The sequence below is a fragment of the Falco punctatus genome (assembly GCF_963210335.1).
Source record: "Falco punctatus genome assembly, chromosome: 6".
Lineage (NCBI taxonomy): Eukaryota > Metazoa > Chordata > Aves > Falconiformes > Falconidae > Falco > Falco punctatus.
Window position 1 is genome coordinate 1,036,851 of NC_137585.1, and position 26,124 is coordinate 1,062,974.

At 50.9% G+C, this 26,124-nt stretch overlaps 2 protein-coding genes across 4 annotated transcripts; one reads left to right on the top strand and one right to left on the bottom strand.

Moving 5' to 3' along the window:
• The first annotated feature begins 44 nt into the window (after positions 1-44).
• ACRBP (acrosin binding protein) lies at positions 45-25,703 on the top strand. Of its 3 annotated transcripts, none has more exons than XM_080391069.1 (11): positions 45-2,607; positions 3,844-10,083; positions 10,921-11,133; positions 14,583-14,677; positions 14,791-14,896; positions 15,037-15,439; positions 23,125-23,257; positions 23,484-23,663; positions 23,770-23,937; positions 24,013-24,099; positions 24,651-25,702. In XM_080391069.1, the coding sequence occupies exons 2-11, from the start codon at positions 9,882-9,884 to the stop codon at positions 24,762-24,764; spliced, it is 1,701 nt and encodes a 566-aa protein (XP_080247195.1). In that variant the 5' UTR covers positions 45-2,607; positions 3,844-9,881; the 3' UTR covers positions 24,765-25,702. The 3 variants fall into 3 exon arrangements, with proteins under 3 accessions (XP_080247195.1, XP_080247194.1, XP_080247196.1); XM_080391068.1 differs by having other exon boundaries at positions 45-1,269; positions 2,305-10,083; XM_080391070.1 differs by having other exon boundaries at positions 45-10,083; positions 10,951-11,133; positions 24,651-25,703.
• On the bottom strand, positions 25,652-26,101 carry LOC308065521 (protein Wnt-4-like; the record flags this gene model as incomplete). Its single annotated transcript, XM_080391581.1, has 1 exon — positions 25,652-26,101. The coding sequence occupies one exon, from the start codon at positions 26,099-26,101 to the stop codon at positions 25,652-25,654; it is 450 nt and encodes a 149-aa protein (XP_080247707.1).
• Between the last annotated feature and the right edge of the window lie 23 nt (positions 26,102-26,124).

Genomic DNA, 26,124 nt, shown 5'->3' on the forward strand with positions numbered 1-26,124 from the left:
GATGAGTGTGGTACAACTTTTTGTTGTAACAGTCCTGAACAGTGTTAATAAGTGACATTCCATCCAAGTCAGGCTTGAAAATGTACTTAATGCCCTTGCAAAAGGGTGCTAAGCCTTCTAGTAGCTGGGAAAAATATCTGCCCCTTCCATCATGCCCTCACAAGAGGGTGGACATTTATTCATGAGGTTTTTGCATCATTTACTTCATGAGTTGTTGTCTTTTAAATGAGAGGTGGGAGCTCCAGAAGGCCAGCCCTCGCTGGCTGTTGGGCAGCACAGCTGAGAAAATAAGCCCTCAGGGCAAACCAGAGGTGTCCAAGAACGTGGACAGGTTTTGTAGATACCCTGATAACCTGCTCCCCGGTCACCTTCACCTTGGATCACCTTGTTGCCAGAAACTCCAGCTGCTGTTACTAAGGTAATGTTAGGCTCCGAAACAGTTACTGAAGACGTGTCTCTCTCGGCCGTGTCTGCAGGTAACTGAGAGGAGATGATCCATGCTGAAGCTGCCCTTTATCAATTCCATTGGCATGGCCTGGAGATGGATGAGCTTGAGTCTCTTCTTCCTGCTTGTTCTCTGCTGTTCAGGAGGGTTTAAGCTTTTCACCTGGAACATGAAGTGTTTTCCTCACATAGATAACTCGCACGAGGATCACTGGAGCAGTTTTGTTCTTGTGGTTGTGCAGCCAAAGTTCTTCCAGGGGTCTGTCACTGGGTTAGTTCAGAGGACCGTGCAGGTGAAGAGTGGTGCTACTCTCACCTTGTAATTGTACGGGGACCCCGTCAAAGCCACCAGCTCAGAAGCTGGCACTGAGTCCGCTGTTGGGGTGAGTTAGCATTGAGTCAGTCTTGGCTTTTGCTTGGGGAATGGGTGCTCAGGTTCTTGTTCTGCTCAGGAAAGAAGCGAGGTAAGTTCTTACCCAGACTGGCTCAGACTGTTTGTGGTACCACTGCCACAGTCTGGATCTCGGTCCCCGGATTGTCTTTGACCATTTCCCGGGGCTTCCCTCCTTAAACAGAGAGGAATTGAATTCTGCATGTTGGTTGTGTGTCTGGTACAGTCTTTGTGGCAGGAGACGTGGTGCCATCATCCGGTGGGTGAGAAGGCTGTGGCAGGAGAGCAAACTCTTCAGCTGGGGTTTGTCTGGGTACCAGCTGGGTGCTCAGCTAAGAGGACAAATGGAGGATCTGGTCTGAACTTGAAAATGGGAAAAGTGCAAGGGTGACAAAGGATGCGAAGGCTCCTCTGAGCGGTTTGGTTTTCATGGGGTAAGTTGGGGTAGGTTGGTTTTGGTGGGCTAGGGCGCTGGATTGTAGCGGCCACTGTCTACTACGATAGCAAGCTGTCTAGGAGCTGTGGGCTAGAGAGGTGTTTGAAGCAGTGGCCCTGTAACCAAGCCACTGCTGGTGGAGGATAATAAGTAGCTTATAAATGGATGTGGTGGAACGTGAACGCAGCGTGAGCAGGCTGGGCTGCATCACGCACCAAAGCAGGGGACAAGGTGGCCTGTTCCGTGCTGCCGACTGCGCAGAGGGGCTCTGCTTTGGGAAACGAGGCTTGGGGCTTTGGCAGTCAGCGCAGGACACTGGGGGAGGGAGGCAGACCAGAATACTCCAGTTTTCAGGCTCAGGCTTGGCCACAGGGTTACTGTTGTGCCTCTTGGCATGCTGAGAATGGGAATGTTCTGACAATTTCGTGCAAAACATGTGAGAAACACTTTGGCCGGGCTCTGGTTCGGTGGCAGGAGGCAGCGTGGAGTGCAAGGTGGGCAGCTCTGCTCACCCACCCGCTGTCCTGCCGCTGCGTCCTGCTGCTGCCCGACGAGGGGCTGCTTCAGCCGGCAGCGTGGAGCATTCGGGGGATGTTGCTGCAGCTGAGGGAATGCTCTGACTTACGGGGAGAGGGGACTTACACAGAAATATGGCAACAACCGAGAATTTTTAAATGGCCAAGTATAAATGCAAATGAAAAGACGTTAAAAGCTAACCTTGGAAGAGAGGGAGTAAGGGCAGTAACTGTGCAATATTTAATCACCAAAGGAGGAAAATAAAAGCGTCTGTAGAAGCTAGAAATTACAAAGCACAAAAATGAAGCCAGTGGGAACAAAGCCTGTAAGCGACAAGGCTAGAAACATAAGCAGCTTTTTTTAGAATGCCTTTTGTTTTTGATATAATTGAACATGGCACATGTCCATTACCAACTGCAGATAGCAGAATTGTTTGTAATGAGGGGAGGGGGAAGTGTTCTGTAAATATTTATTCTTTGTTGGTGCTGGTGTCATATGGGGATGATGTACTTCCTAGGCAAACAGTAAGGAGGATTTAAAATAGCATCTACTGGGACAAGGGCGCTTTTTGACCGGCAGTCTTCAGTAAACGGTGTTTGTCATCCTGTGAAAGCCACCTGAAGGCGCCTCCATGGTCTGCGCTCTGCCGGGCTCTGGACTGCCAGGGAAAGCCTGGTCCTTAACAATGTCGGGAAGGCTGCTCTGGCAGTCCAGATGTGAAATACTGAAACAGCAGAGAAGTAAATTGCTTCTCCCTAGAACAAGCAAGAAATCCAGGTCAACAAAATAAAATCAGTTTGGCTGGAAGTAGCAGAAAAAGGTCAGTCAAAAATTTGTTGATTTTTTCTTTTTTTTATTATTTTTTTAAATAGATCACCGTTAATAGTTACCTGTATCACTGCAGTGGTAACGGAATCTGAAGTTTACTTCTTCTAGAATTGAAGAGCTTAAAGAAGGGATACGCTAAGTTAAAGTAATCATGAACTCCTTTAAAGAACTGGCTAGCTTGCAGATTTCCTGGAACAGCTGTCAGTGCAACATAAACACTTTCTAAAATGGAGCTGGAGAAATTGCCCTTTTGGAGTCATTGGAAATAACCTAGCTGATGAGTACAGTCAAGCCTGAGTTTCAGGAAGCTGGTGCCGTACAGCACGACAACAGGGAAGACTTCTGTCAGCCTTGTTAAGCCCATTTCTTAATAATAATTGATCATGCACGCAGACAACTGGTTTATCTTGTCCAGCTGTGATTGCCCCATCCGTGGGCATTGCTCCTGGGTAGCTGGGTGAGCGTGGCTGATGAGGCTGTTCAGCAAAGTGTTCGCATTCCCAGCGAGCAGGCACGCTCAGCAAGCTCTCGTCCCCGGGCTCTGCCACCACCGTGTCTGCTGCGTGATGGACCCAAACCATCCCAGCCATGACTGTCACCTTCCACCAGCAGGACCACCTTCTTCAGCTGCTACAGACATAGCAAGCGATTAAACTAGCCCCCGTAGCTGGGCAACATTCAGCTTGTCATTAAGTGCTCTTAAGGTATCATTTACCCAATTACACACTCAGAGCCATGTGGCAGGCAGCCTCTTACTCTCTGTTAAACAGGTTGTATAAGGCTCCCATGCTTAAGCAGACTGAGGCTCAGCTGTAGAGTGTTTTGGTGATACTCAGATTATCGGGGATCAATTCTTACGAGACGATTACTGGATATAAATACATATATCTTAGAAGTGGAAACGCTGATTGGAAGGTACCGTACCGCTGGTGGTCATCTGGTTCAACTCCCCCTTCGAAGCAGGGCTGCTGTCGGTCCTAAATCAGGGCAGATACATGCTGGGTAGCAAGACGCTTTGTAGCAGAGCAAGCCAGGGTAAGAAGCAGCAGTTGTGTGGCTCCAGGTGAAAGGTCATGTTGCTGAGGATTTTAAGGCTTGGTTCACATGCTGGCCAAATCAGTCCTGAGATCTCCACTTGGCAGCAGAGGAGAAAAGCATTCCCAAGAGATAATTTGCTTATACTGGCTGAAAATAAGACCAGGTCCTCCCCGGATGTTTCTCATTGCAGATATGTGTTGCTGAGAAGTGGTGGTTACAGGTGACAGCAGGATTGTTCCCCTCTGATGTCCACAGAGAAATGGGCGATGCTTCCTCCAAGCCCCAGAAAGGAGGGATACGAAGCCTGCCTCGTCATTCACTTGGCTAAGCAAAGCTTTAGCTAAAGCAGAGCAGGGTATCGAGGTGACTGAGCCCAGGCCACGATGCACCCCCAGTGAGCGCTCCCGCGTGGACTGGCAGCAGCAAGGCAAAGGTTTCCTGTCTCCTGGAGCAGGGCGAGGCACGCTGGTCACGTACCAAGCACTTGTCGTAGAACGTTTAACGCAGCGGGATTATCCCAACTTCCGAATGAGCTTCGACCGAGGGGCGAAGCAGACCCGGCTGGTTTGGCTGTGCCTGACCCGTCGCCCTCCGTACAACCGGCCACGGCGCTGCTCGGCCGCGGCCACGTGAGCCGGGAGAGCGAACCACGGAGACATTGGCAAGCCGAGCGGCAACATCTGAGGAGTGTGCGGTGCCTGACTGCTCTAAAGCAGTGGCAGTAGGCAAGGAAAACGGCAGCATTAAAAGAGTTAAAGACTAATAGAATGAGACAAAATGTCCTCTCTCTTTCCAAAGACTACTGAAGAAAGTTTCTCCAACTCCTTTGCCTGGTAATTACCGTATCAGAAGCATAGCTGCTTTTATCAAATAAAATGCATTTCATTTATAAAAATAGTCAAACATCTTGATTAATTTATGCTAATTTATGTTTATTCTTCTGAATACATAAAAGAAATTTAAGTGTTAGTTTTAAAAAGACATTTTTGCCCAAGTCTTAAGGACAGGTAAACCTGTGACAAATACTAAGCTCCTAAAGCCTAGTGCAAAAAAAATGTTCAGCAGGTTGCCCACTTTGGTCTGGTTTTGCAGATGTACAACTTAATTTCAGTGGTTTAGGTTGCTCCATTGAAGGAATAATTCGTTCAAAGCTGAAAACCAGGCTGGGAGGAGAAAGGGCTGGAATTATTTTTTATACATTGACAACAAGCAAGAAAAAAAAGTGTGAGACCATGAGACTTCCTTGTTCTGAAAGCCTGAGGGATCCAGTCATTGGAAGAAGCCATGTAGTAACCACAGAAAGATCTCGGTGGGAAAAGATGTCTCCAGGGCTCTGTAGCCCAAGCGCCTGCTCATACTACAGGTAACTTTGTGGTTGGATCAGGTTGTTCTTGCACTAAAAAAACCTGCCTGAAAAGGCTAGAGCGGTTCATTCAAGCATGCTTTTATTGAATCTACTCCATTTTAGGTTGTATTATTAATGCAAGAAACCATTTTTAAATGCTGGTTTTGAAATCAATTAAATATTCTATTTTCTAAATGACAAGTAAAAAATGCTTCATTCACTATTTCCTAACAAAATAAAATGTAAATTAAGTATCTGAATTAATGCATGTTATAACTGTACAGTGCTTGTATAAATGTGAATAGATTAACATATCCACCAAGTTAAAATGAGTGCCAATTTTTATGTAAAGTCTATATTTATCAGCATATTCACATAGCTCTCAGCCAGTGACAGTAAACCTACCAAAATAAAGTACAAACGTGGAATGAAGATTATTTAACCTGTGATTAAAGTCAGCAATTCATATCATTTTGGTTTAAACCAGAATGCTCTAATGCTTTTGTCTGTGGAGACGGAGACCCCAGTCCTGCTCTGAGGGGGCCGGTACCCACGTCCCTCCCCACGGGGCCATAGCTGCCAGGATGAAGGTGTTCAGCATTGGGCTCTTGAAGTAGTTTCTGCTGCACAGAAGACCTAGAGCTGGACTGGAAGAGGACCTTCACTTGGCTGCTGTGCAGTGGCTCTGGTGGCCTTGGCTGGGCCGTCCACTCCTCCGTTGGTGCCAGACGGCAGCTGGCCTTAGAAGCCCAGGCACACTCCTGAGATGCAGCTCCACAGCCTCCAGATGCAGCACTGGAGGACATCTAAATCCGTGTCCTGTAGGCGCTGGGGCAGGGACTGCTGTCTCAGCCAGCAGCTTTGTTGTCCCACAGCGCAGGCCAACGCTATTCCCATCTTCCACCCCGCCTTGAGGTTCCCCCACCGGGATGTTTGGTTTGTGGGCAGACGGCTGAACTCTGGCTCTGCAGCTGGTTTTGCTCGTGGCTTTATAGTCACTGGTAGGGCCTGTGCCGAGGGGTGCGGGGGGTGGGAGATCGGCACGTTGCAGACGCCGGCATCGATTTAGCAGGGAGGGTCCCCTGTACCGTCCAACTCCGTATGTGAACAGAGCAAACGTGCTCTTGCTTGAAGCTGCTGCAGCCTCGAGTGAGACCCAGCAATGTCACCAACAGAGCCACAGCCCCCATGGAGCAAGGGCGCCTGTGCAAGCCCGAGGTCCCGGGAGCTGCCAAACGATTGCGGAGAAGGGGGGACGCCCTGGGAACTGGGATCCGGCAAGAAGGTGAGCCTGGTGGGCAAGGAGAGGGAGGGGACCCCGAGGAGAGCTGGAGCCATTGCTGTTGGATGTTGTCACCTGTGGAGGGGAAGGGATAACATGCTGCTGAGGGACCACGATGGGCCTCGGACCTCCTTCTCTGCCTGCTCTCTTGGGTATATGTTTTAATAGATGAAGGTATCACAGTTTTCCCTTTCCTTTGGTGCTCTGTAACAAACACGTAACCTGGTGTGTCTCAGGGGCTCTGCTGGCCCCTTCCTCAGCCCACCAGAACAACTATACACGTAGAATTACTCACGGCCTCCTCCATAAGCAAAGAGCCTGGTGTTTATTTCCTGGCAGCATATCAATATACATATTGCAGTTAACAGCACTGTTATGCCTGTACTAATACTCTGATTTTTTCACTCCAGCTAACATGAAAGAACAGATTTAGGTATTTTTACCAGAATTTCCTTTCTGAAATCACATCCCCCCCCCTCCCCCAACAGGTGTTTTTGGAAGCATTTTTCTATCATCTCTGCTTACATTTCAAATTATTTAAGACACATGCTTTCTAGGGATGCTGCCTGACAAGGCACTGAGTCTGGAATTCACACCTAATCTTTGTAGCCTGCATCTTTATGAGTTTTTGAGCTGATCAGGCACTCTTTCCCTGCCAACACCCTCAATTTAACTCACAGAGCTGACACAGCCTAACATAGCCATATAGCCATCGTTACTTCTTTGGTTAAGCGCTCTGTGTGCCTGAGCATGCTTTTTTCTTGGCAAGTTAGGCCAGCGTGCATGTTGAGGAGCCGTGCTACGCACCCCCACCGGTCACAGCCCTCAGCTGTCCCGGCCTAAGGAACAGTGCACAATATACCACGTACCTGCACGAGGTAGCGAGGGAAAAAAAGGGATGGGCAATTGTTTCAGCACCTTGTGTCCGGGATGGTGATATTTTTGGATGTTCACCTTGATTGTCTGATGTTTTCCATCATCGGATGAAGGAAGGAGCAATATAACCCTTGTAGCAGAGGAAGAAGGGTCTGTGAGCCACAGTCTTGTGGTTTTCAAGAGGTTTTCAGACATTACTGGTGTTTGTGGTGGAACATGCAGAGCAGAAAATGCTGCGAAATAGCCAAAGTATTTAAGACAAGAAGACTAACTTGGAAGAGGAGCTTGTCTGCGGAAGGATGGTCCCTCACAAACCAGACAGGCTCTTCCAAAGCTCAGAATCAGCACAGCAATCTGATAGCAACATGGAAAATCCAACTCCAGTGAGCTGTTACGCTGCTGCTACCATCCCAGTGTGACATCAGGCACTCCATAGGCCTGAGGGTTGCAGCTGCATCATCAGGTCACAGAGCTCAGGCCAGCACACTAACACCATCTGCAGAAAACTCCATTTTGTGGTGGCTCTGAAAAAGAGGTTGCAAATTTGCTTCAGTGCAAAAATTATACAGCCTGTAATGCATCATCGGGGTAGAGCCTTAAAGGTGCCAAGTTAGCCCTCAGAAACCAGAAAACACCGGAATCAGCCTCACCCCTGTACCGTGCAATACTGACCAGTATAATTGCTTGATGCAGCAGTAGGGAGTAGACCTCCCCACCGCTTGCAGCACTGATGCGTCCTGTCCAAACTGCTCTTCCTCCTGCCCTCCCCCCTCCCCCAAGGATGACTTCTTTTTTGCAGAACCTTAAAACACAAGTGCCCAGCTGGCACAAACCTATCCGAACAGCACAGCGGTGCCTCCTGCACAAGCAGTCTCCCCACCTTGTGGGTGCACGTTGCAGACTAGCTAGCTTCTCAACATACTCGTGGACCGTAAGCGTTCCCTGAAGGATTTTGACAATCTGAACCCAATCCAGGGTATGCCACAGTGCGTGACAAGTGCTAAGCAGCCAACCTGCCCTCACATCACTAACCTCCCCCTTTCCAAATATACAGTAGCTCCCACAGGCATTGCTACTAGAGCATCAACCAAGGATGACTTCTTTGACAGCTCTTTCATCTTCTGCCTTGTGTTTGAGTTCTCAGTGTACGTCTGGGGGCTCTGGTCCGTTCATTCTTGTTTCCTGTTTTCATACACCATAAATCTCTTGCTGGCACATGCAGACCCAGGCTGTGTAGCCAGCATCTGCCAGACGTTAATAACACTGCATAACATGCTGTACCAGTATGTTTTCCTAGGTCATGCATTTCCTTCAGCCACCAAGGTCAGCACTGAGCTCCCCTGGGAAGCCACTCAGGTCAGGACAACAGAACTCAGCCTGGGCTCTGTTGTCATGGGGGAGCAGTGGGGATTAACAGAATTGGGGAGCTGAAGGCCCTGGAGTTCTCTAAAATCAGCTAATTAGCAGTATGTCTCAAGCTAAGCAATGGAAGACCAGGGACATGCTAAAATTTGTAAGCCCCAGCAGCGTTGCCTGTTTTAGTGTGAGCGGCAAGAGCTAGCTGGAAAATGTCCCCAGCTCACTGTCTTTCTAAGAAGCTGGAAAAACATCCTAAAACTCAGTGCTGTCGTTAAATGGTCAAGCTTCAAGCTGCTCAGAAACACTGGCATCCAACAAGACATCTCATAACAAACTACAGCCTGTCTCCTGCAAGGACTCACAGAGCTACATGCAGTTGCCAGACACCTTTCTAATGGACTGCGTGGCTGCAGTGGTTTCAGCTTTTGCCTTGACAGCCTTCACGGCCACCCCGGGCAGTGGCAGGCGACACGTCAGCCCTGCAGTCGCAGCCGGCGCACCCACAGCACTCCCTGCAGCTGCTGCACCCAGCAGCGCTGCTCCAGTCTCCCACAATTTGAGACAGAAGCGACTTCTTCAGCAGCATCGTGCCACGCTGGGAAGCAGCAGACTTCTCTGCTCTGCCTGCAGCAACTCTTCTGTTCTGCAAGGGTGTCGCTTTGCAGCCAAGCTGGGGCTGTGGGGTGATTCAGGGGACACACAAAGCCGCTGTGCCACCCTGCATCTTGCTTACAGCTGCAGTTCTCGTTGCTGCTGTGCCAAGCATTTTCTTTCCAAGCACCCTGACAGCTGCTTGCCCAGGACGGTTACGGTCATGTCTTTCCCTCTCACGTCAGAAAGTGCCCAGCCGTGGGAAGCGCCGTGTCGGCTGCAATTCGTGGGGTGCACACGTGGGTCACTGCATCTGTGCCTCACGCTTTGGTCTCTGTCGTAAGAACTGGGCACAGGCACGTGGGTTTGGTGTCCCCCAAAACCAGCCGTGTGGGGCTCTGGGCACCTCTGCACTGGCCACCCCAGAGCCCCTTTGGCTGGCACCATTCCTGCTTTGGCCTGGGAAGGCTTTCCCGCGCAGAGCGGCGCGCAGGGCAGCGGCGGGGGGCAGAGGAAGCTGGCCGGTGCTCCTGGGACTTGCTGGGGCTTCACAGGAGGACATGGCTGCGGGGGGAGATCAGGCTGGCTTCCCCCACGTCCCGAAGCAGGCCAGCGTGGGGACGCTCCTGGGGGGCACGAGGTGAGTCTCAGTCCCCTGCAAGTGGAACAGGTTTTTGTCTCCCTTCTGCTGCAGGAGGGCACCGAGCGCTCCGGGGCGCAGGCCCGCCGGGGAGCCGGGCCAGGCCCCAGCTGCCGTTGCCAAGCTGCCGCCGCCATGTTGCCTAGCAGCGGGGGTGCCGGCCCCTTGCCTCTCCCCACGCCCGGCTTCCCCCTTCCCCCCGGGGGCGCCTGTCTCCCCGCACCCCCGCAGGCACGGGCTCACAGCCGTTACACTGCCCCTGCCCCCTGCACCGTCACCGGGGCCACCGAGCGGGCGAGGCCTGCGGCGGCCATGCCGGGGTGGCGCTGCCTGGCGGGTGAGCGAGGCCTGCGCGGCCGGGCGGGCAGCCCAGGGCCGGGGCCCGAGGCTGGAGCCCCCGGGCGGGGGGGCCGGGGCAGGAGCGGAGGCGGCTGTCGGGGGGGGGGAAGGCGACACGGTGCCCGCCGGGGGGCGCGGGCCGGGCATGGCGGCGGGGCGGCTCACGGCGGGGCTGCGCCATGGTGGGTGCCCCCGGGGCAGCGGGGAGCCGGGCAGGGGCTCGGGGGGGGGGGGTGACCAAAAAAAACCCAAAAAATGAAACAAATCCAAAGATCAAAACACCTTCCCCCCAGTGCGAACCAAACCAAACTCAAAAAACCCTGACTTAAATTCTTTTAAAAAGTTTTCTTTTTCTTCTTTCTTTTTAATTTTTTCTTCTCCTTTTTCTTATTTTTTCTTCATTCTTTTTCTTAATTCTTTTTTCTTTTTCTTCTTTTATTTTTCCTTCATTCTTTTTTATTTCTTTTTTCTTTATTTTTTCTTTTTTTCTTCATTCTTTTTTCTTTCTTCTCTTCCCTTTTTTACTTTCTTTTATTTGTACTTAGTTCTTTTTTCTTTTTTTTCTTTTTTTATTTGCAGGTCATTTTTTTTTCTTTTATTTTTTTTTCTTTTTCTCTTTTTTCCCTTCTTCTCCATTCTTTTCCCCCCCTTTTTCCCCAGGGCTTCTGGTTCCCCTGGGGCCCCACAAGCAGGTGTGGTGGTGGCAGTCCAGGCCCGCTCAGCCCAGTGCCCCACTCAGCGCTAGCAGACAGGATCAGGCCACCCTGCCAGCTGCTCTGCCATTCCCACCCGCTGCTCGCCCGTCAGGGCTCACCGCAGCCTGCTTCTCCCCCAGGGCTGCTGACCGTGCTGACGTTCTCTGCAGCTCCACCGGTGCCTCCTGCTCCAGGCAGCCCGCTGTCGGACAGCGAGTACCAGCTCTTCTTCGCCAGCCTGGGCCCCCCCTGGAAGGCAGCCATGCTCTGCCAGCTGCGCCAGGCACAAGGCTGCCTCAGCTCCACCATCCTGCAGCTGGACCAGGAGGAGAACCACGGCCACGTCCCTGAAGGTATCAGCCCACCTCCACGGGGAGATGTGGGCATTGCCCCAGCTGGGGCAGCGCCAGCTGTTTCTCTGCCCCAAAATGCCACGGGCTTGTGGGAATGGTGGTGGGATGGCTCAGTTTTGGGGTGTCTAGCCAGCTCAAAGCAGGATACTCCCAGCACTAGGGCACCCTGGATTTGTGCAAGGGAGTTTGGTTTTGTGGCCTCTCTGGGTAGCCCTTCCAGTCTGCACACCTTTCCTGAAGAAAAAGTCTTTTCCTGATGGCCAGTCCTAACCTCCTAAGCAGGAATTTGCAGTTTTTTCCCTCTTGTGTCATCTGGCACCACCAAGAAGAGTCTGACTTTGTCATCATGTAGCCTTCCTTTGGGTCCTCGTGGGCTGCCTCTCTTCTCCATCCAGCGGAACAAGTACAGCTTCTCTTCACAGGTCACGGGCTGAAAGCCACGACCACTTCAGTGGCCCTTTGCTGAGCTCTTCAGTTCCTCCACATGTCTGTCGGTGGGGTGGCAGGGGAAAAAAACTGGCTGCAGTTTTCTGAAACTCACTGAAGCTCATCATCTCCTTCCAACAGTACACCTTACAACCTGATCGGCTCCTTCCAGCTTCAGCTAGGGTTTAACACAGAAGCTTGGCTCATGGGCTTTCGTGGGCCTTTAAGAAAGCATGAGCTGATAAGCTGCTTTTTTAAGTGTTTAACATTTCAGGAGCCAAGAAACATCCCAGTTCAGAAAACACCATAGCAACAGCACCCTTTAAATCTCTGCAGTCATACTTTCTCTGCACCCCTGCATCAGAGAATTTAAGTGGCATAATTATATCTGTGCAGCTGAAAAACTTGGGACTACTTCTGTTGTATTTTTCTTCAGAGGAAAAAAAATAGGAACAATTTTTGTCATAAAAAATATGTCTTTATATTTAGCTATGAACGTCAATGAACCGAACGATCAGCCAACTGTGCTTATTTGGACTGCAGCATGAGGGCAACTATTTCTTGCTTGTTTCTGCAGCTGTGTCAGGGGAACAGGTCCCACCCTGCATCACCAGACCCAGGGATGGGTCCTGGGCTCCTCCCTCGCTTGAGGGCACCTGCAATCCATGATGCCATGGTGTTATGTGTACCTAGGGCCTGTCCCTGGTTCCTCTCCTGGTGATGCCCAGCACACTGGCACCGCTTTTTGGCATATCCAGCCATGCTTCCACTCCTGCTGCTTTCGGAGGCTCAGCTGCCAGCAGCAGGAGCATCTGGGAATGCCAGAAGATGGGGCAATTTTGCAGGATGCCCTCTTTGCTACTTTTTCCTCCAGCCCTCAGCCCAACAGGCCCATCTGGCAAACTTTATTCCCCTCTGTGTTCCCTTTTCCCCAGTTTTGGGGCTATTTTAGCATGTGTTACAAACCAGCTGAGAGGCTGAGTGGACGTGGCAGTGCATGTGCCCTCACATATTTTGTCTCCGCTGTCCCCACAGATAAATGGCAATGCTGTCTGCAGTCAAATATTCGTGAGCATTAATTGTGCCTCTTTAGGCGTGGTGCTGAGGAGAGCAGCTACGCTGTGTTTTAGACAGGGGAAGCCTACACAGAGCCTTTCAACACTGCTGTGGAAGATGAGAGTCAGGAGGATGTTTCCTGATGAGAGTATGCAAATACTTCAGCTGGTTCCACCTTTTAGTGATGATGCAATTGTTAATTAATTGCCCACCCACCTCCCCACCCCCATGCTGGGATCTCATGCAGGTGGAGTTGGCCACAAAGCCCAAGGGGGTGGCTTCCTGACGCTCAGCAGAAGCTGTGCTGTTTGCAGCAAACACATGGGCAGGACGAGCAGAGGAAAGAGGCAGAAGATCATATTGATTAAGCAGTTGGTGCTGGGAATGTCTCCCTTTGGCAGGAAGGTCAGAGGATTCAGAGGTAGACTAGTATCTCTGCAGGGGAGATGAGCTGAGAGAAATGAGGAGATGGGGATCAGTGCTGAAGGAGGCGAGCTGCTCGTCAGGCAATGCCACCAGCGTTCGACAGGCTGTGGGAGAGCTGAGCCACAATGAAAATCTAGAGACAGCAAAGAGAGCCCACAGGAAATTTTAACTGTGTCAAGTTTTCCTTCACTTCCCAGGTACTGGAATGAAGATGTACTTTTCTTCTCCCCTTACCCCAAAATGGAAAGTTTCTGTGTCATTGTGGGAATGGTTTGTAACAGGACACAGCAGGCTGTAATACTCCAAGCTCCAATATGCCTGGTCTGGCACGCTTTGCTGGGGACGCAGTCCTGGCCCAGGAGAGCCAGGCTAATGCTGGGGATAGCAAAGGGCTGGGCATCCTCCACTGCTCGGAGGTAGCAATGCTCCTTTATAAGTAGTGGCTATGTGATGAACTGGAACTCTGCAGCTCCCAGTACATGTGCACGGGCATTGCTCTCGGTGAGTCCCTGTCGCCTGTGTCTTGGAGAGATTGCGTAAGGCATCACCAAGGGACAGGGTGGGGATCTGGCATGTTACCTCCAGCCTGGGTAATTTTCTGGGCTGGGATCCTAGTGAATACCTGAAATTCTACTATTGCTGGTGAATCCATGTGCTCAGCACAAGTGAAGGAGTACATACAGCATAAAAGATGCTGCACAAATAACCAACAGGAGAGCACTGCAACTCTACTGCCAGCCTCCTTCGTCTCAGCTAGCGCTTGACCCATTCAGCATGCACAAAGGGCTGGCTCTGCTAGCTGGGCCATGCACTCGCAGAGCAGAGGGAGCACAAGGCTACCCCCCTCCCCAAATGTCCCAGAGTTTTTTGCTCTCCTGCATGGCCTCAGCTCTCCCACAATCGCTGCAGGAGGAGCTGTAGCTTTTGAGGCAGTAGTGTTGGCAGCACTGGGCAGGATTATGGTGCACGTGTGTACAGGCACAGGACTTGCCAGCAGCATCTTGGCCCTGTGGACTTTCCTCCATCTCCTGCATGGCTGGAATCAATGTCAAACTCTTTCTTTTTTTTTTTTTTTTTTTTTTTTTTCCCTGAAGAGGTCGTCTCCTGTGGTGTTCCCAGTCACAGCCTGGTCATCTTTTTAAGCCATCACACACCTGCTTGCCTTTTGTTGTTGTTGGTTGGTTGTTTTTTTTAAACCCTTGAAGGACTAATAACAGAGTCCTTATTAGATCCTGGAAACAGGAGGTTTGGGTCTTTGTAAAAGGGAAGATAACCATGTGAAAAAGGGCAGAAGGACTAACTGAAACCGTGGGTAGTTTGGAGGGAAAGTGCATGTGGCACCTGGGATTGGAAGCCATAATAGCACAAGGCTGTGATCTCCACGTGGGGTCAGACAGCTTTGACTTTCCCTTCAGCCACTAGCACTCTGAAAGCAGCCAGCCAAGAGGTCCCCAGCTCTTGCTCTGCCCAGGTCAAGGGGGCAGATGCCAAAACCTGTGGCCTGCCCCCATCCCACATCTCTCTCTCTCCCCCCTCTCCAGGGCCAGTCTGCTGTGACTTCCCTGAGGCTCCGTGGTTTCAGACCTTCTGCCAGTTCACCCAGTACCGCTGCTTCAAACGCCAGTTCTATACCAAGGTGGTGCACAGGATACAGGGCAAGGGGGAATATATCTTGGGAGATGGAAGGGGTGAGGAGGAAGGGAAGATAACACAGTGAGATTCATGTTTCTCCCTCTCTCCTCCACTCAGCGAATCCCATGTTCCAGTTTGTCTCCTCAAAAAAAACTCCTCATGACAGAGCAACCCCATGCTGTGGGCTCCTGGGCAAGGGGTAAAAGCTCCCCTACAGAAGAAGGTATGGCTACACCAAGCTGTGCTGTGTGCCCCTGCTTGCCTGCATATCTCCTGTAGCTACTCTTCCCCCGCTCCCCCCAGCAGCTTTCTGGCTGGCCTCAGGAAGGTGCCCTCAGCCGCCCCATCCCACTCTCTCCCCAGCTCCAGAGCAGGCTTCTCTCTTGCATGTCGATGCCCTGCTGCGTGCCAATGTGGACAGTCTCCTGAAGTACTCCTATGCACTGTCAAGTCAGAAACCACTGCTGAGGAATGTTTCCACAGCCACGCCAGGGGTGCTGAGACCCCCACAGGACAGGGGGCTGCCTGCGCTCCCACCGACCCTGCTGGTCCCAGCCTCCTTGCCTCCCAGGCTGAGATCCCCTGACCGCACAGAGCAAGCCTGGGAGCAATGCCTACAGAACAACGTCTGGCAGCTGATCCACTCAGCCCTCTCCTTGGAGACATCCCTGGGCACTGGGGGCCCTTCTCCAGACTCCAAGTCACACCCAGAGAGCATGTCAGGCAGCACTGCAGAGAGGGTGCAGGAAACAGCCCCCCGTGGCAGGTAAGTGGAAGACCTGTCTCCCCTCTGGGCAGGGCACCACACACCACCCGTGCAGGGCTGTCCTCACATGGTAATCCTATGGCATTTGTGCCCCTGCCCTGAGCAGCTGGTGAGCACAGGAAGGTTTTCTGGAGCAAGCTGTCCCATACAGAGCAGAAATGTACTCGGGGAGCCCCTCAGGGACCCCTGCTCCAGCACAGAGCAAAGCAGGGAGAGGGTGACCCAGTGCTGCTAGCACCTGACAACGTTACTGTCCTCATGTCATGAGCAAAGTGCATTTAAGCTGGGCCTTAGATGCCGGCAGGGCTTTTTCCCATGCATGTGTGTCCTCACACCGTGGCCATCTGCAGCGTGCAACCACATCTGCACTCATCTTCCCCCAGCTCACGTCTCTGAGGAGTACGGATGACCTGCAGAAATAGCTTCCTTGCCAACATGGGTCCTTGGGCTGCTGGAGTAAGCTTGTGTCTCTCTGTGTTCCTTGCCTCTCTGCATTCAACATGGGGCAGATGTTTCTTAAAAACAGTCTGGCCTGAGGAGCGCTCCATCCTTGCCCAGGTAGAGCAAAAGCAGTCCTGGGCTTGGAGACAGAGCCGGGAGCACAGAGCCTTGCTCCTGGCTGTGCAGGACCACTGCTTCTGCCCGAGCACATGCGCACCTCTGCACGCTGGAGCTGTGCATTGCCCTGGTTGCCTGGTCTGGCTTTGAAAGCAGCTGCATGCCAGTTCAGCACAGGGCCCTGCGACAGTCCAGCTTGCTGCACTCCTTTTACACACCTTCTTGGCTCCCCCAGCCTTGGGATGCTGTAGGAGCTTGTCGAACATCTTGAGCTCTTCCCAGCTGATCTGCCAGGATCCATTTGCCTTGATCCTCAGGCAGCTGGGGCTCGCGAGCTGCAAAAGGATCCTGTGTTTTCACTCAACTTACTTGTTGTACCTTTAGTACTTTGTGGCTGAGGATCACTTGCCTTGACTGAGATGCAAGGGTTGTTTTGCTTGCCAACAGCAGACAGAATGCTGTCTAGATGGGATTTTCATGGAGAAGTCGTTTTGCTTTGGCTCTGTTGCCGGCTAATGATGTTCCTGTTATCACACAGGTTTTGTGCATGGTTGCAGTCTGTGGTTCCTATTAAACACACTGCATACTACTACAGTTGAGCCAGAGATCCCACTTCTGCATGTAAAAATGAATTGCATTGCATTGTTAAAGCTGTAACTGTTCTGTTGCAAGGTTGTAACTTATGTCATCCTCCTTCCTAATATTGTATGAGGCTTTTACTGCCTGGCAAATTTTTACTGGGGTACGTACTCTGAGGCAAAACTGTGTTTCATTGAGGATATGTTCATTTTCCCTGCCTCTGAAATTGAGCCTTGCTCTGATTTAGTTATATTGGGATTATTGAGGGACTGCTGTGATTGCAGATGACACTCGCTATTCTGCTGCAGAGTTTCTCAAAGACACTAATGCTGACTGTGTCTGTAACCTGGCAGCCGAGCCCCATCAATCATACTAAGCGAAGCTTAAATTCAAGTGAGGATAAAAAGGCAAGATAGACCACGCCTGTCAGCTTTGCTGCTCACCACATCCCACCTCCTCTCAAAGGGACTTCAAAGTATGACCTAAAAAAGGGGTAAATGCTTTGAGGCTTTTCCATTCCAGCAAGAGGAGCAGTGCTGGGTGGGACCGTTCAGCATGCACAGGTGCCATTCGACGTCCGGTTTAACACAAGGGGCGCAGGGTTGTGAGGGCACTGAGCCCAGGGCTGTGTGTCTTCCCTAGGGTCTGATGTCTAGTAGGACATCCATCCTTGCTCACTCAGCCCTGCTTGTGGCAGCTGCTCTGGTAGCTCTACCAGCTTTGATGGTACCTGATGAAGCTGGCTGTGACCTTTAGAGACAGACAGGGCAAAGGTAGTAACATAACAAGGTGAAGAATTTGGAGCATACTTTTGTGGCCTTTCTGCTAGCAGTGAATCATCATGGGGTGGAAAATTTGTCTCTTATTGCACTTACTCTCAATTTTTAGTTCTTATTATGCTTTCTGCCCTGTGATTAAAGAGCTATTTATTTCTCATTATTGCCTTTCCTCAAAGTTACCTATATACCATGATTCAATCCTGCAATAAGCTAAAAAGAGCTCTGTAGCTTCTACATTATAAAGCTCGCATAACTCTCGCTCTCTGCGGCAATTTTTAGTGTCCCTTTAAAACATCCACACACTTCAGCTCTGCATGCACCATTCAGTGATGGGTTTCAGCAGTTGGGTACACAGGAGGAGGTCAACCTCCCTTCTCTTCCCTGCTCTTCTGTTTGCACACAAGAATTGCATTTGCCCTTTTTCCCAGGGCTTCCCACTGTTGCGTTGTTCATCCGCTATGACCCCTACACTCCTTTCAGCATCATGGCTGTCCCGGATACAGACCTCATCCTGTTGGTATTTGCGTGTGGATGCTCTTGGTTCATGTGAGCCCTGCTTCCACAGCAAGGACGAGCCAAGCCCTCCAGGGGCTACATCCTCCTCCTCCTGCTTTACCCCTCCAAACAGTCCTTGTGGTGCTTATGTACTTCATCCCCAACAGCTTTAATTTTATCACTAGATCCTTTATTAAAAATACTATCTCCAGGGAAAAAAAAACAAACCTCTTTTTGAATTATCCTCATTCTTTCACAATTATTGTTTTTCCACCCTGGGTCTGACAGTGCGGGATGGGGCCCGTTCCCCTGACATCTCTTTCAGAAACTAGCTGTCACTTGAGGATTACGTAGTGGTACCTTTTGGACATTCAGTGAGGCCAGGGCCCAGTTTAGTGCCTCCGTATTGTTACTGTGTGCAGCTAGCTGTGAAAGGGGAGCCGTAACATGGCAGGTAGTCTTCTCGCCAGCAAGCTAGAAGAAATTCAAATGCTTGTAGGCTTTTGGGACTCTCAAAGCAGGGGTCTCTCAGTGTCCCGGGGGCAGAGGTAAAAGGCTGCAATATTGTGCGGGTCAACAGGACAGAAGTGTTTACAAAATACAGTTTTTCCCTTGTCTATGCATCCTGAGCCCTTGGGCAGGCGTTATTTTCCCGTTTTCCCAACAGCTCCTGCATTAGGTTACCTGCTGGGTTTGATCTGTCAGGTACCTAGCCAGCCTGCCTGCCTTCTTGCCTGCAGGCCAAGTTCTCTTTTTTTTATCCTGAAGCTGCTAAGAATGGCTTTTTCCTTGGTGGTTTTAGTTTCCTGCAGCAATCACCCCCACCCCCAAAAAAAAAAAAATCAGAAGTTACAAAGTGCTGGAAAGCTGCTGTTTGCTCTTTATCCTCTTTTCTGCTTGCCTCAGGTATTCACTCCACCTCACACAGCCATCCAATATCAAGGAGGTTCAGCAGCTGAAAGTTAATGGCCCAAATCCTTGTCATTACGCTGAGGGAGAGGTGAATGTTGTCAACCGGTATTCTCGAGATATCGCTGAAGTAGGGTCTATGTGTGTCACTCCATGTCTCAAGATGCTAAAGCAAGAATAGGCTTTTATCTGAAGTTTTCTCCTTTTGCCTTTAAGCAATTACTGATCTCAGCCCACAGATTCTACTTAATTATATTTTTTCCCATTTCCCTTGAAACACTGCCTCCCAGTACCTGTTAGGCTTTTCCTAGAGCAGTGGTTAGGACATTAAGGCGCAGAGGTACTAAGCTGGGAAGGGATTTGCATTTCGAAATCACCTTAGACAGACCTATAGCTTTCCCTGAAGTATGGTGAAACTTCTGCACATCCACAAACAGCTCAGCAGCATGTCAACAAGTGTAGGGGACCAGCAGCAGTGCTGTTATGCTCTGCCAGGTCCGTACCGCTTGCCTGTAATGCCTCTGTGATGGGACACAAAGCCCCAGCACTGCCATAAGGCAGCAGCAGTGAGAGAGTGGCTGGATGCACTGAAAAGCGGCGCCAGGGCACTGGGCGTCACCAGGAGAGGAACCAGGGACAAGCCCTGGCTGCACCTAGTGCCACGGCGTGGTGGATTGCAGATGCCCACCAGCGAGCAAGGAGCTCAGGACCCGTCCCTGGGTCTGGTGATGCAGAGTAAGACCCATTCCCCCGACATATCCCAGTGGCTTTCAAGATACTAGCTGTTATTTGGGGATGATGTAAAAGTACCTTCGCTCACCCCAAGGTGGTAAACCAACTCATAAATTTGCAACCGTGAGGTCAGAAAGTCTCGCAGCGGAAATGGAGAACAGAGATAGAGGAGGAAATGAATGTGACAGAGCAACAGAATTTCTTGGTAACCTCAGGCTGATGGTGCGACTCAGTTTCCTGGGTGGGTCAGTGGATGTTATGGACACAGTTCATGTGCAGCTGCATATGTGGCCGAAGGCAAAGTGTCAGTAGGTGGTGCATACTGATATGAGGCTTTCTGACCTGCATGAGCTGATCATATCGAACATGATCTGTAAATCTAAAGTTTGCTGTGCAGCAGAGGCTCCTACCCACATCTGATTTTGTGTTTGTTCTGAACAAGTAGGTCATCAACACTCAGCAGATGTTTTACTGCTACTTATAAGCTACTTATGGAAGCACTCTTTTTAGAAAAGTTCCCTTTTACTGCCTGTTTTGCCTGTAATCATCTATTTGCATCTTGTTTAGGCTGCACTTGTTGGACCAGTACATGTGTTGGAGAAAACAAAGCCTGTTAAAACCCATTTATTAACAGTTGCTTTCAAAGCCTCAGGTTGTTATTTATTTGCTGTTCTTAAAAAGGTCCAGCAAGGTGGACAGTTTTCTTCTTTTTTCTACCTTGGTGATGAAAACAGCAGAGCTATTCATATAATTTTTAATGGCTATTAATGTGCCTCTGACTTTACTGGTTTGATCATCCTGGTGTGATGAAGAAGCAATCAAATCACGTGCCACTGGAATAACAAGCAAGTAGTGGAACAATAGCCAATATTTGTGGATAAATTCTTTCAGATAAGTTTGGAGAGTAAGATCAGGGTCCTTAATTGAAATTTGTGAGTCCCATCAAGATGACCCAGATGGTTTACCAAATCTTGAAGGCAAAGATCCAGCTGCACCTAAGCAGTCAAGCATCTGAGTGGTGGCAAGGACTCCCTTTGGCTGTCACAGATTTATCAGCGAAATGTGGACTGAACACTTGTTCTCCAGGGCTACAACTGCTTAAGAGAAAATTGTCAGTGTCAGGTAATCCCCACGCAGACAGCAATCCTTTACAAAAGAGAAATGCTAGGTGTGCCTTGGGGGCTGTCACTGGTTCTTCTCTCAGAGATGTCCAGCTCCCAGTCACAGAAAAAAGCTGAGAAGGTTGAATTGAACAACTCTAGACAAGATTTTCAAGTGGGATGAGCACTGACTTTTTGCTCTAAATTTCAAATTTCCTTTTCTTCTTAGTATCCTAATTGGTCTGAATGTTTATAGAGGAAACAAAGAAAAACCAAAAATAAAAAGGATCGTGTGGAGCCACAGGATGGAGGAGTGGACATAAAGGATCTCACAGATTCTGGAAGTATTCTCTGCAGGATAGGTGGGGTTTCTTTCTTTTTTTTACCAGCACATTGTAATTCTTTCCAGCTTTGCCTGAAACGGTTGGTATCTGTCACCGCTGTCCTCAGTTTGCACTCTTCTGTCCTCTTGGAACTCAGCCTTTCCCTCCACAAACCTCTGACCAGGTTGGTCACACTGTGGTGCATTGCAGTAAGATGCACAGGCTTGCAATATGCAGATTTCCAGATTTTCATCCGTTCTTGTTTTTTCAGGGGATGTGGTTAATGTGCTGTGCGTTTTTTCATGTCTGTCCCCACAGCATACCTTTTGCAGCCCGTACAGAATGGTACACCGTACAGGATGGTGTGTTAAAGGAACATCTTCACTCACCTTGTTGCAGGCTAGAGCAGCATCTGCTTTATGATAAAACAAACTTGACTGTAATGTTTTTTAAAAAATATAGCACTCATTGTATTTTCTGTGACTTAAGATTTTCCAGATTCTCTTGTAGAGTGAGAGAGAACTTCAGAGATACTGACATGCTCATTTGCTGCTTGTTAGTGTGAACAGTTTGGGTACAGGATCACTCGTTTCTGACCCGCTGCCAGTGCATGACGCGTGCTGTGAGCTCCTTTCCCCACGGTGTGTGGCAGTGCCCAGGCATCTGTGAAGGAGCTGTACAAAGCTTCTGCCTGTTAGCCCTAATGCTCACCCGTGTTCTCCTACATGGATGCACAGCCAAACCCCGTGCAAATGACAAGCATCTGTGTGTTCCTGTGCTTATGGTGTGTACCTCTCACATGTCCATAGATCTGTGAACACCAGTCATTCCTTACAACTTGACTTCTTCACACACTGCACAATCCTAAGAGCCTAACAGCAGGGAGAGTGACCTCTTTTAGCCTTGAGGCTAAATTGCTATCACTCACCCTGGCCTTCTTGCTCAGCACAGGGCATGGAGCCATGCCTGGCAAGCCCTGAAGGAGAAACATTGTGTGGCTGAGGTACAGACCTTTCTGCTAAGAGAAATTTAGGATATCTTTTTGATGTCTCCAAGCTGTGGAGAAACCGCCCCATCAGCTACTCCCACACCAAATACTCTTTGTGTCAGGAACGTGTAGCTAACTTCTGCTTTGAATGGGTCTCACCCCAAGTTTCAGTCACCAAAAGTCATTGCTTTTCCGTCTGCTGATGGAGAGAGCCTTCCAGCTGATCCCCACCTTGGTGCCATCACTGACAGACTGAGGGGCCACCCACAAGTGTCTTTGCTCAGCTAAGCTTCTCGCTCTGAGTGTTTTCCAGGCCTTAGGAAATGTCATCTTCATGACCTCCCTCCAGGTTCTCCAGATCATTTTTATTTTTTTAATGCTAATCTAAAGGTCTCCAAGAAGTTTCAGCTGCACTTAGGAAAACTTCTCCATAGAGGTTAGCCCATGCGTGGATTTTAAAAGCATTTTAACATAAGCAATTGTTGCTCTTATCTTCTTACTTTCTGCCAGATCAATGCTTGTTTATTTATCACTGGTTTTGTTTGTAGGCACAGGAGACAAATGTCTAATGAGCATTTTTACCTCTTCTGCACTGTTGCTGATAACTGACACCATTCCTGTCTAATAACATTTCTGTACCATGTCTACAGTTTCTACTGTTCCTAAGAGAGGCAGAATATTCTTATTGTCCTTATCACACTGTCATTAAATTTTCTACCTTTAGCTTCCTTCCCATGTCAGTTTGGATGAACAGTTAATTCGTTGTTACCGATTTTTTCCCCTTTCTGTCAAATACATTGGCTCAAGCAGGAGGGAGACTTTGGAAGTTACCTACTCCAGACCCAAATGGGGCTGCCCCACAGTCAACACTCAGCAGACCTCTAACAAACATCTCCCTGCTGTGCACTCAGATGGACAAAACCAGGCAGGGGCTGCTGCAGGATCCCTGGGGAAGTTCCTCAAGCTGTGCTCCTCAGCGGGTCCCTCTCACGTGCTCCCAAATGTACACACACACCCCCCGGAGCCTCCACGTTACACACGCAGATACAGACTCCGCATGTACCCCCATTCCTCCATGCAGGTTGGCCAAGGTTTCTTTGGGAAGGGTTTTTTTGCTACTTTGGGAAGGGTGTGTTTTCTCCCCTTTCATTTTTTAACTAGAGGCCTACCTCTTCAGCTTGTGACAAGAGATGAGACTTGACTTCATCCCTTTCTCTGTCAGCCTTTTAGCCCTGAAGAATGATGAGGCAGTGATGATCCTGTGCTATGCGGTGCTGGAGGGAAACTGTGTCTCATCAGCGGTCACCCAGATCTGGAAGGAGATGGAAGAAAGAGTCCTCGGGTTCGGAGATTTGGTAAAGATGCTGATGTCCCCATTTGACCCCCACTGTGTGCAGGCCTCTCTGCAGTGCTGACCACAATGCTCTGGTGGCCAGAGCTCGTCAGCACTGTCCCTTCAGGTGCCACCTCCTGGGAGAAGCTGACCTGGGTGACCAGCAGCAAGATCCAAGCCAGAGCAAGGACATGGGAGGTCCTCGGTCTCCTTTTTCCCCCCTGACCTCCCCACTACATCCACCCTAGGTGTGTGACAGCCTTGGGCGGCGTCACATGGACCTGTGCCCTGACTGTGCTTTCTGCTCACTGAAGAGGGAACAGTGTCAGAATATGAAAAACCTGAACCGTGTTCACTGCAAGACAGGCAACTTCAGCACCTACATCAACCCTCAGATCTCAGCCCAGCACCAGGCTGCAGGCGACAAGGTACTGGGTATGCTGCATGTCCTGCTGGCCTCTGAGGAGCAGCCTAGGCTGGGTGGTGGGGAAGGGGAGGAAGAAACATCACTCTCTTTATCCCCCTCCTCTGCAGACCAGCTCCCCAGAGACCTCAGAGTACCATGGCATGGAGGTTTTCAGAGGGCTGAGGGCAGAGTACTGGTGCAGCCGGATAGCCACCCGTGGCTGTGAGGACCCTCGTGTGAGCCTCTGGCTGAAGGCAGAGTACGCCGCCTTCCAAGATGGAGATGCCCAGAGCCAGGTAGGTGCCCAGTGGATGCTCCCACCCCTCCTTCTCCTCTTCCTCTTTCTCTGGCCTTCATTCCCATCTTCCCAGATCTGCGACTCAGATGGACTTCAGCACCCCAACTACTGCGTGTTCAAGAGCCACCAATGCCTCCAGCAGAGCCTCTACAACCAGCGGGTGAGAAGCAGGCTGCAGCGCCCTTCACACAGCCTTCTCTGTGGCTGATCCCTCCACAACAGCACCGAGTCCCTGCAAGACTCACCAGCCCACTGCTTTTCCCTCCAGTAGGACAGAGTTGGGTGTGTTTGGGGGTGTGACAGTGATGCAAGTGCAGCTGGTGAGTAATTGAGGCGGTGGGATTTGCACAGACGCTGTAAGAGTGGAGACGACCGCTAATGTTGAGACAGAGGAGCTGTAGGAAGCATCCCACCCATCAGGGTTTCCCTGCGTGTCCCTGCAGAGGGGGAATCTCCCCCATCTGCTGTGTGCCTCCTAGGTGGTACAAAACCCAAACCCACCAGAGCAGGACAGAGGACTAGCCCATACCTTAGGAAACACACAGTTCAGCTGTCATCCTCTCCCTCCTACTTTCCAGGTGGTTCTCCCCTCTTCCTTCTGGTGCCCCCATCACCCCAGCCTCCAGCTGCCATCCATCATCGGGGTCCCCTTTCCTTGGGGGGAAGGATGGGCAGTGGTAGCAGCCTTATGAACTCAGGCTCTCCTTGCAGGTGACTCGTCGCAGCTGCCTCAGAAACGAGACATACCGGGTGCTGAGTAAGAAGGAGGGAGAGGAGCAGGTGCAGCTGTGGCACCAGAGGTTCCTCAGCCTTGCCAAGGGGTGATGCCTGATACCAGGGGGATGTGTGGCAAGGACAGGACTCCACAGCAGGCTATCTGGAGCTGTAGTGGGGCAGAGAGCCTGGATAGACTTGGACAGCTCTTCCCAGACCTCTTGCTGGCCAGCCAGCTCATCGTGGCCTGATCTCACCCTCCGAGCACCTGCTCTGTGCCGGCGCCAGCGGCACACCATGAGGGGAGCCTCACAAAACAGCATCTCACTGTGGGACTTGCTGGAACTCCTCCTGAAAATGTTTTCTCCAAACAAAGGAGCAGCTGAGCATTGGAGAAGGCATCAGCCCTGGCCACCTAGATTAAGAGCCACTGGCCCAAGTGTCCTTGTCTGAAATCCCCAGCCATCTCTTGCCTCCCTCTCCCTGCAGGATTACACCAGGCGATAGTTCTCCCTCGGATGAGTCTTACTGTATAAAGAGCCTGTTCACCCTACAAACTTAATTTGCTCCCTTCTCTCTGATGCTGCTGCTCTATTATACCCTTCGGTGACCCCCTCCAGGCTCCCCCTGGCCCCCTGCTCTGCACTCGGCTGTTTTTTGCTCACTGCAGCCCATGTCCCCTGAGCACGATGACCCCAGCGTGGCCTTGTCCTCTCCCAGCCCGTGGCAGGGAGCAGAGACAGGCACCCACCAGGTCCCAAACACAGCATGCGAAGAAGGAGCTGACGCACTATTTGCTTTCCACTGCAGCTGGTTTATTTCTAAAGTTTAAGGATTTATTGGGCCTGTGTCCTCCAGCCCTCCATCAGGAAAAATCATTCAAACCACAAAAAGCCCAGTGAGGCTGGCGAGAGGCTGCTGTGCGGGGACCCCCGGAGCCATCCAGCAGGGCAGGAAAACCCCACAGCTCCTCTGCTCCCCCTCGGGCTGTGTCTCCCCTACACCTTTCCCTGCTCCTCCACCCTCTCCCCCAGCTGCCTTCTGCCTGTGGCCTGGCCCCCGCCGCGGCAGCTGTGCACCTCCGCGAGGTGCCGGCACTGCTTGCACTTGACGGAGCAGCACCAGTGAAACTTGCAGCTGCTCCGCTCCACCACCTCCGCCCGGGCTGTGCGGAAGCCCCCGCCGCAGCACAGCAGCTCGCAGCCATCCATGGCTGGGGATGTCCGGTTGCACTGGCGGCCAGAGGTGCCAAAGACCCCATGCCCGGGGTCCTGGTCGCAGAAATCTGGGCTGGCGAACAGGTAGACCAAGTCATGAGCCGCGTATGGCTTGAAGCTAGAGTTCGTGGGCACCAGGAGCTTGCGGGAACCAACCCGCTTGGGGTAAACCTCTGTGGCCCCCTCAAACTTTTCCTTGAGAATGTTGCCCACCTTGTGGAAGGGAGGCATGACCCTCCAGCACGCGCGCACCT